Source organism: Arvicola amphibius, chromosome X (genome assembly GCF_903992535.2).
Source record: "Arvicola amphibius chromosome X, mArvAmp1.2, whole genome shotgun sequence".
NCBI lineage: Eukaryota > Metazoa > Chordata > Mammalia > Rodentia > Cricetidae > Arvicola > Arvicola amphibius.
Genome location: NC_052065.1, coordinates 24500220 through 24510928, shown reverse-complemented (window position 1 = coordinate 24510928; position 10709 = coordinate 24500220). Strand labels below are relative to the sequence as shown.

At 40.4% G+C, this 10709-nt stretch overlaps 1 protein-coding gene across 1 annotated transcript in view; it reads right to left on the bottom strand.

The window, feature by feature from the left end:
- Positions 1-5416: 5416 nt before the first annotated feature.
- Positions 5417-10709, bottom strand: part of Tspan7 (tetraspanin 7) — a 103902-nt gene continuing 98609 nt past the window's right edge. The window contains exons 7-8 of the mRNA XM_038317451.2: positions 6669-6744; positions 5417-6416 (exon numbers count right to left, since the gene is read on the bottom strand). Of these exons, the coding sequence (XP_038173379.1) occupies positions 6676-6744 (69 nt within the window). The 3' untranslated portion in view covers positions 5417-6416; positions 6669-6675. The remainder of the gene's footprint in view (positions 6417-6668; positions 6745-10709) is intronic.

The window sequence follows — 10709 nt, the reverse complement described above, 5'->3', positions numbered from 1 at the left end:
TTGTTTACCAGAACTTATAATTCCTGGGGAGATTATATGAGATAATTTAAAAAAGGCTTGGCTCAACATAAAAGAAACAGAAAACATTAAGATCCATGAGTATAAAGTTAGTGCAAATCATGCTTCTTGCTTAGTTTAGCTGCCATTACCTAGGATCTATGTGAGTTTTTCAGCAAGTCCCAAGGGGAAGCAAACCCGTAGAATTGGTGTAGGTTGGCTCTAAGGATGATTCCCAGTGATCCCAACCTCCCAGTAACTCCAACTGTGTATCAACCTCTTCCTTTTTCATGAGCTACATTTATTCAGAGACTTCTAACAACTGGGTACTACTGAAATGATATTAGGATAGAAAATTGTGGCTTCTGTCTCAGATACTCTTGCTTTGATCACTCATCCTGGGGTAAAGCAACTCTTTAGTCAAAAGGATACCCTGTGGAGAATCACATGTGGCAAGGGACCAGGGGCTGTCAACAAGTGACTGAACTTAGAAGCTGGAGTGACCATCTCAAGTCGAATTTTCACAGTAGGTTACAGTCCCAATCAATGGCTTCACTATTAACTCATCAAAGAACCCTAGGACCAGAAACCTCTAGTTAAGCCATCTTGGGACGGTGATTCCCTCAAGTCTATAATAATAAGTAGTTGCTATTTTAAACTGATAAGTGATGCATATCCCATCATTTATCAGTTGAAAATAGCAATAGACACCTAATGCAGTTGTACACACAGATGGGATTGTATTAGATTTTTTTCACTTAACTCTACAGTTCTGAACTATTCTAGTAGCAAGCACTTTCACAAGCTATACTATACACAACAATGAATCAACATTGCTTGAAGGTGCATGCATTTTTTTTTCACATGGCTCGCAGTCTAAATTCAGGACGTCTTCAAATAATCATTTTAAATTAGATCTTATGAGTCCTTGGAAAGTATATAGTCTAAAATTTCTGTGCATATATTGCATAGTGCTATTTTCTGCAGAGAACCACTATCACTAGCTCATTTGTCAAGTCTTTGATCCTTTTCTTCTTATCCATTAGCCAATTTTACTCTTACCAGGTTCTGTTAGAGGGCACAACCTACCACATTTCTTCACTCGAGAAACAAAACCGAAAAAGTAATATCTAGGGATACACTCCAAATCTACATAAAAATCCAGATGGGATCATACCATTATTACTCAAGACATGTAACTCTTTATTGAAAAGGCATACCCATGAGATAAAGATATGGTTCATTAATTAGCAAACAGGACATGGCACAAAAATGGAATACTACAAAATTCAGAATTCTAGAGTTAAATCCACAAATAAAACTCAAGGAGGAAATGAAACAAAGAAAATATATCCACATAAGTTACTTTTCTGGCACACAGCTAAAGATTGGGAGTGCATTCATTCATTATTCATAAAGGAATCTGAGAACCCCAAAAGTGATCAATTCTGAATGTCATTGTAGGGATATAAAGACAGTGTTAGACTGTCTTTGTTCTTAAGAACACTATTCAAATTTCTCCATCAAATGTCAGGGAAATTGCATGAGAAACAATTAAGGAAACTTGAAAGAAGACTATGATACATTAAAACTAATGTAAATAATAGGTCCTGGTAACATGACAACCTGAAGGATTATGGAGCTACTTATACAAGCAGAACTTTACGATCTGGATAAAAATATGTTGAACCTCATTCAATATACATTGATAAATAAAACCTAAAGCAGGTCACTGTTTTGGACTGAACCCTTCTTTGTATTAGGCATTAAAAGGTGAAACCAAAATAGAATGGAGTCACCCATGTCAAACTAGATTTTAAAACGAGGACACTTTCTCAATGATGCGAGCACTGTGTGTGTGTGTGTGTGTGTGTGTGTGTGTGTGTGTGTGTGTACTGATGCAGGAAAGTAGAGGCACTGGATTTCTCAGAGCTGCGGTTATTGGTGGTTGTAAGCTGATTTATGTAGGTCCTAAGAATCAAACTCTGGTCTTCCTTAAGAGCAGTTATGTGTATTTAACCACTTAGACAATGATCCATCTCCTTCATGTAAAAATATTTTAATCTATCTACTTAGCCGTCTAGCCATCTATCTACCTATTTTTTTAAGTGTGTGTAAGATGGCTGAAGAGGCCAGACAATGGCATTGGATCCTTGGAACTGGAATTAAGGATGGCTGTGAACCACTCTGGTCCTTTGCAAGAGTAGCGAGCATTCTCAAAGTAATTAATCACACACACACACACATTCCGAAAACCCAAAGGACTGAGATGTAAGAAGCAATGAAGAAAAGGAGACTGATACACATTTCGGCAAATTTAAATTTTAAAGCCACTAATAGGATTAAGTTTAGGTGATTGTAGAAAAAAAACTGTCTGGCAACAAAAGCATGCCTTTGACAGTTGATTGGGATCAAATTACTCTACAGTCTTGGTGTCATTTTGGAGGAAGATGGAGATTCTGATTAACTTTAAATTTCAAGTATGCACATTAAGAAATTAATGTTGATCACTGAAATGTAAATTATCTTATACTATAAATATATCATGCATATTTTTTTGAAAAAATAAATAGGATGACACCACAATTCAAGAGAAGACAAAGAAAAAGATACACAATGTTATAAAAAAGTAACATGGTAGAAATAAAATCAAATGTGTTAGCAACAATAACATGTAACTAGACTCAGCTGTCAATGAAGGCTGCCTCAGACTGATCTAAAGATGTAGTCATACGCCACTGAGAAGCATATCTGAACTACACAGAAAAACACTAAAAAGAGAGACATAGAGAACAATTCTTTTAGTAAATACTAGTCAAAAGAAAATGACTAGACAAACTGTAATTTCACACAAAGTGAACATTCGAGAGAAATCAGTGTCAGTGGGAAAAGGGAACAAGGTCACCAAGGAGACATTAAATTTGCATGTCCCTAACAGTATAGTTTATTATAAAGTTTTAAGAGCTAGTTGAAAACAAGTCTAAGCTAAGGCCAAGATTTCATACTTGATAATAAGCTTCCATGTCATTATTTGGGAACAGGCAGTCCAAAGGAAGACATGTTACACACACTACAGAAGAGATTTGCCACGCATACATCCAAGAGAGGACCTGTATCTAGAATATATGAAGAATTATTACAAATCGATAAAGACTGCTGAATTGTTGACAACCAAAAATTACTTGAACACCTGCCAAGGGGATATCAAAATGGCCAGTGGGGGAGAAAATAAGTAGTCAGTACTGTTAGTCACAAGAAGAAGAAAAATTAAAGTAAGATTCCACTATATATTCACTGGATGGTTAAAATAATACATCGAGAATAGTAAGTTCTAGGGAGGATATGGAATTAGAGAGCTTTTTGTACTTCTGGTTGGAGTATAAATCATTGATATGGGATTCCCTTCTGTATGCTGTGAATACCACTGGTGAATAAAAAAAAATGCCTTGGCCTGTTGATAAGACAGAACTTAGGTAGGTGGGGAAAACTAAGCTGAATGCTGGGAGAAAGAAGGGCAGAGTCAAAGAGAATCCAAGGAGCCACCTCCAGAGACAGACATGCTGCAGTCTTGCTGGTAGGCCACAAGCCTCGTGGTAAAATATAAAATACCGGAAATGGATTAAATTAAGATGTAAGAGTTAGCCAATAAGAAACTAGAGGTAATGGGCCAAGCAGTGATTTAAATAATATGGTTTCTGTGTGATTATTTTGGGTCTAAATGGCTGGAATGACCAAGTGGCCTTTCTACTAGAAATTATTACATTTATTTTAGAAAAAAATGTTAAGCAGTACCTTCTGACTTGGAATATATATTATTTTCAAGTAATTCTACACACGTGTTTATGGCCATAAAGAAGGATGTCCCATAGTATTCATTCCAGTTCCATTCATATGATCCGAAACCTGAAAACAAGGTCAGTGCACAGCAATAATAAAACAGACAAATTGTGCCATATTTATGGAGTGGAATCCTATATGGCAATGGAGATGAGAGAATGTATATGAAACAGCCCATATATATATATACAATTCTATTTGCATGAAGTTTAAAAACAGACAAAACCAACATTTGGCAATAGAGTACAGAGCATTGGCTACTCCTAGGTGGGGAAATGGGGTGTGGTTGCTAATGGAGAATAGGAAACTTCAGGAGTGCTAAGAATATTTCGTGTACTGGCTTCCACTACGTATAATAAGTTTGAGGTATATATTTAGCAACTTGTCTGCCATTTTATTTCTAATGATTCAAGGAAGATTTTAAAATTTGGGTCTTTTACATTTTACGCAAAGGAGGACTATGCATTGTATACAGGCTATTCAGAGTTAAAATGTGGCTACTTTAAATTTTGAAGTAAAAGCAACCTCCGTCCAAATGTTTCATATTAAAATATGGAATGCGGAGATCTGAATTCAATTTAGAGAGATTTATTACCGAAATACACTAAAAAAGACCAAACAAACCTCGAGTCCTCAAGAGGGTGAACCAAGGGCTCAGATATATTTAAGAATTTACAGAGAAGCCCCATTTTAATATACACTGCAAACTTAAAAGTGAAATAGTGAAAAGATTTTGAGAGGCACATGTTTCTAAGACAGTGACCTTCCAAAGGGGACATGTGAGTGCATGCTGGGGCACTGCCTTTGTACATCTTGTAGGGTTTATAATGTGCAGTGTTCAGACTCACAAATGCACCGAGCTGGAAAGCCACTATTGCCCTAATTACAGGTTGTCCTATGGGGGATGAAGCTTTTTCAGATCCACTACTTTGCTAATTAATAAATTTATGCTTTCACTCACACTTCTCTTTTTGACAACTCATCAAAAAGCAATGATCGGTGCTGGTTGTGCCGGCACATGCCAGCAGAAGCTGCTGGAAGAAAAAAAAACCCAATGATTACAATTAATGCATCATATTGTACCTGTTATTAAAATGGCATTTAAATCAAATGTGAGCATTTCGTACTTTAATTCAGATTAGGGCACTGGAACATTGAATTGTTCCTGACATCATGCATACTCAATCAGATCTGGAGGAGAAAGTGAAGAGAAAAGAATATGTGTTTATAGAAATGATGAAAGAAGCGACAGATATTCATTTTATTCTAAAATGGAATTCAGACTTAAAAAACTCTGATGAAATCTTTGTACTGCTTTCAAGAATTGCAGAGGCACGAAGTGCTACAAAGGCTTTAACTCTGTGGCCCAACAGTCTCTCTTATTCATGATAGCCCACTCACGATTCTGAAATACCCATGATAAAAGCCCAACCCTCCAGAATTTTGGTTAGGTGGAATACACGTGGATAGCTATCCATCTATAAAATGGGGCTTTCCCCCAATGCCGGGAAGAGCAGGATGGAATGGGAAGGTGTGTTAAAGATTGTAATCACAGTCAAAGGAAAGAACCAGAACACAGCCATTTGTAATTGCTCTATTTATTAATACATATTATCACAAATGTTCACAATATCAATGCATTCTTGTTGGCATGCTAGACAGAGGCATTATTTTTTTAAGATCTTTAAAAAATATTGTGACTTTCATTTCCCCTCTACACTCACTTTTAAATTGATCTGATGAGGTCCTCAAAGTCTATAATGTCAGTGCAAGGAAAGAAAATAGAGAGCAAGAAAAAGTAAAATGATAGAAATTAGTTGGGGCAAATCAAAAGGAGCATCCGTGCCTTCAAGGGGAGTAACAACATAGCCTTGTAACAGGGTTATACAGGTTTCCTCTGAGAGGAAATCCTACACTAAGCTGTTTCTCCAAAACCACGTGTGGAAACAATTCTGAGCAAGGAGGTCACCCAATGTTAACACCAGTTTCCACCATGCATGCCACATGCCATTTTCTCCTCACGAAGAACTCCCACTGTGTCTCTCCACATGTCCTAGGCAGCCTAAAGAAGGTAGGAAAGAATCCCAGTAAAGGGAAAACCACAGCAAATCAGATTAAGCCAAAAGAAAAGAGAACTACCATCTGCTTATTTACGGAAAGGTGCATGGCATTCATGGACCACAGCGAGGGGCTGACTGAAGCCTCCCCTACTACATGCAGGGCCACAAGGGGCCAGTGATGATGTGCTAACCAGTCACCTACAGTTGGACCAAGTACATGTGAGAGAGCTGGCACTCACAGGGCCTTAGGGCGGGGTTCACTATGACTAGCTGCAGGGGGCCTGGCTACACTGTGTGGCATTACAGGGCTTCACAAGATGGACACTACACATGATGTGGGCTGAAAGGCAGGGCATAGCCTGGGCAGGTGTGTCAGTTGCACATAGGGGGTGGGGTGGTAGGGAACAGGTGGGGGGAGCAGGGAGGGCTATTATGTACTGTGCTCTAATGTTCTTTGGAAGTCTTTCAGAGATTGCGCAGTTCCTTTTAAAAAACAGGCCTCTTTTCCATAGTTCTGAAAGACTGAGAGAGAGAGAATATGTTAGTGATACACCAGCACAAACAGCCTGCACCCAGAGGCCCAAGGTGAAGAGTAAGCATGCCCACGTTTTCAGCACCCGCCCCGTCTCCTCCCCAGCACAAGGAGATGAGATTTCCATACATGTATAACACCAGGTAGTTGGGTGGCTGGGCCCTCTTCCTGACCACTTGAAGGGTAGTACGGGCACCAAAGGGAAAAATACCCACATGCAATACTCCCCACTTGCCACTTACCTTCTCTTTACACCATCTCATACTGATTGGCAGTGATGAACCGGGACAGACAGCAAGCCAGCAACATGCCAATCAACTGTTGCCAAGGAAAACAAATGAAAAAGAATCAAGTCACAAATAGATGTATTTAGCTTTGATACATAATAACTGCATATATCTATCTGTCAATACAAAGAGTTGACATGATCCACAGGTATCCGTAGATAACACTTTTAGTAAATGGAGGTTTCCTTATGTGAAAAGGACAAAGATCAGAAGTGAAGAACAAATGGATTTGACTTGTGGTACCTAAGCTTGAGGTAGTCTAAGTACTAGTGGGAAGTTTTGAACTACAAGGTCCAGAAGCAGCTCACTTTGATCATTTCAGAACAACTCTGATACCAACTAGTAATAAAAAATGATCATGCTGTGAGATTAACACAAAAAAATAATTAAACGACACAGAGTTGGTGTGATATTAACGGAAAGGCTAAATTTTAATTCAAAGACATAAGCTTTGAATTATTTGCAAGTCTAAATATATTTGGCAGATTTTTCAACATAGTATGATACTCTGGTTATACTTGGCTGACAGAATAGTGGTTTTTTTTCCCCTTGAGACAAGAACAGAGACTTAATTCTTGACTGGGTCCACTTGCCAGTGAGATAACAAAGTTATCACTTGTAAGAGGTGGGTGGGGAAGAGGGTAAATGGGAAAGCAGAGCTTTAAATTCTGTTTGTCTCTCAATCACGTAGCTATTACTGGCCTAAACAGGCCCACATTCGTTCAGGGGCCATCTCCTAGTTTTTCAGGGGACACACAAAATCCACTCACAGAGTATCTTAGCACTTCCAGAGAGAACCCTGGCCCCTATCCTTCTTTGTGCTTTGGATGAGCCTGTGGCACAGGTGAATCTGATGAAAAACGATTCTGGCAGTATGAAGACACCCTTAGTCACATGTTTAGTAACCAAGAGTCATAAACCTCGAGGACTGGCATTCATGGAGAGGAGCCCAACGGTACACTTGAGTCCAGAGGCCATTTTCCTTTGGTAATAATGCCTTTCCTTTAAGAAACTGGCTATGTTTTGTTGCTGTATAGGTAGCAGTGACTTCTGAAAATACAACTGCATTATTCCATCCACAAAATAAATATTATGCACTTACTGTGGAGTTGTCAAAGGTATCGTGGCTACAACTTTCAGGTTATGTTGTTGAATGAGAACCTAAATTCCTCCAGGAGCTCAAGGACTTTGAAACTAGCAGTCTATGTATATAACATATATATATAGACTGACATTTTCCGAGCCCAACAACTTCCAGAATATATTTTACAGCGTGAAAAAATATTCTAATAAAAAACTAGGTAAGTATTGAAAGTGTATAACACATTCAGATATAATAAAATTTTGATTCTTTACCACAACTCTTTGTAATATTTTAATTTCAGCCCTCCAGATAAGAGAATGGGTTTAATAGGTTCAACTATCTTCCTCAAACTACACAGGTAGTCTTCATAAAGATTCATGTTGCAGCCCCTTCTGTAGCTGGGACTAGCCCCAGCTCCTTTCTGCCCTGTACATAGAAAAGGGAACAGGTCCTTGTTAAGTGACTCCTGAATGGATGAAGAAAGTGTGGAATATATACACATTAGAATACTACTCAGCGGTAAAAAACAATGACATCTTGAACTTTGCATGCAAATGGATGGAAATAGAGAACACTATCCTGAGTGAGACAACCCAGACCCAAAAAGATGAATATGGTATGTACTCACTCATAAGTGGATTCTAATCATAAATAAAGGACAGTGAGCCTATAATTCATGATCCTAGAGAAGCTAAATAAGAAGGTGAACCCAAAGAAAATCATATAGTCATCCTCCTGGATATTGGAAGGAGACAAGATTGCCAGGCAAAAATTGAAAACTTGGGGGTGGAGGTGAGGTGGGGGTAAGGAGAGATGAGGAGAAAAAAGTGTGAAGGGGAAGATGGGGAGAGATTGGGGGAATGGGACAGTTGGGATGGAGAAAGGGTGGATATGGGAGCAGGGAAGTATATATCTTAATTAAGGGAGCCATTTTAGGGTTGGCAAGAGACTTGACTCTAGAGGGGTTCCCAGATGTCCATGGAGATGTCCCCAGCTAGATCCTTGGACAGCTGAGGAGAGGGAACCTGAAATGGCCCGATCCAATAGCCATACTGATGAATATCTTGCATATCACCATAGAACCTTCATCTGGCAATAGACGAAGCTAGAGACAGAGACTCACATTGGAGCACTGGACTGAGCTCCCAAGGTCCAAATGAGGAGCAGAGAAGGAGGGAGAACATGAGCAAGGAAGTCAGGACTGCGAGGGGTGCGCCCACCCACTGAGACGGTAGAGCTGATCTACTGGAAGCTCACCAAGGCTACCTAAACTGGGACTGATATAGCATGTGATCTAACTGGACTCTCTGAACGTGGCTGACTGAGAAGCCAAGGACAATGGCACTGGGTTTTGATCCTATTGCGTGTACTGGCTTTGTGGGAGCCTAGTCTGTTAGGATGCTCACCTTCCTAGACCTGGATGGAGGGGGGAGGACCTTGGACTTCCCACAGGGCAGGCAACCTTGACTGCTCTTTGGACTGGAGAGGGAGGGGGAGGGGTATGGGGGAGGAGGAGGGAAATGGGAGAAGGGGAGGAGGTGGAATTTTTAATTAAAAATAAATAAAAAAGAATTACTGACACAGAATAAATCATCCCATCAAACTGTAGGCCACAAGGAAGGTCCTGCAAGGAGGGGAGAAGCCAGGAGATGAATTGGTGGAAATAAATTCTGTATTTCTTGGTAAATACCTTTTGTCTTTGAATTAGGAGACTTTTCTAATAAAAGAAGGGAAAGACAGAGGAAGGGAGAGGGGAGGAGAGATGGAAAGAGTACACATATATCACCTCTCCCTCCCTCTCTCCCACCTTCTCCTCCCATCCTCTCTTCTCTTCCTGCCCAAGTTCTCTCTCTGAAGATGGCAGCAATCAAAATCATAGGGAAAGACAGAAATGTGGTGGCTCATGCCTATAACCTCAGCTTTAGGGAGACCAGGCCCATGTAGGAGGAATTCTTTGAACTGAGTTTCACCTGGGTTACACAGTGACTTCTAAGAATCTTGGATAAGCTGTGAGACTGTCTCCTCCCAAAGAAAAGGAAAGACACATCCCATCGAAGCACACTCAGTTCTTCCTGTAAACTGATAGGGCGGGCAGGATGTGCTCATTGAGCTCAGACAAATGTGCTTTTCCTGGAGAGGACAAAGGTAATAGGAGCTCTGGGGAGCGCTAGCTCAAACTCTGCCATCCACACAGATCGAAACCAACTTAGCTAACAAGGGATGTGGTGCTTACAATTCAGCCAGAAAACTGGACTCAGCGCAGATTTCCTTGCACCTTTACACCTCCTCTCCCACGTGGCACAACAGGTGTGCAATAGGCCAGTTTCTCAGCACAGCATATAGAGAAAGGGCAAGGAGAAGACAGGAAGTAGATGAAGAAAAGCAAGAGGGAGAGACAGACACAAAGAAGTGGGGAAAGAGGAGAGAAAAGCAGGAGGTGGGTGCCGCGGATCTTTCCCACACACTTTGGCCTCTATTCAGTAGCGGGAAACCAAGGCAGAACACTTTGATTCATAACAACCAGCATTCGTGAGGTTTGGCTTTACAATATGTGAATGAAATTTGCAAAGCCTGGCCTCTGGGATACTGACTAGGCTCTATGGGGTGATACTTCCTGAACAGGCATCTTGTATGTGGTTAGCTACCATTGCCCCAGGGAGGTCCTGGATCTACTGGTATCTGGAAGCCATCCCTTATCCTCCAGGAATTTGGTTGATGGAGATATAGCAAACAACTGCAGTTCCTAGTATCTCTAGCCAGGAAGACCAGCCATGACCATCCACCCCCTTCCCTCCCAGCTGGGAAGAGCCAGCCATAACCATTCCCCTCCCAGACACAAGTTGAACACAATTGTCAAGTCTGATCGGCCTGGCCATGTGAGTGAATGGTAGGGAATACACAATGCTAGTGGG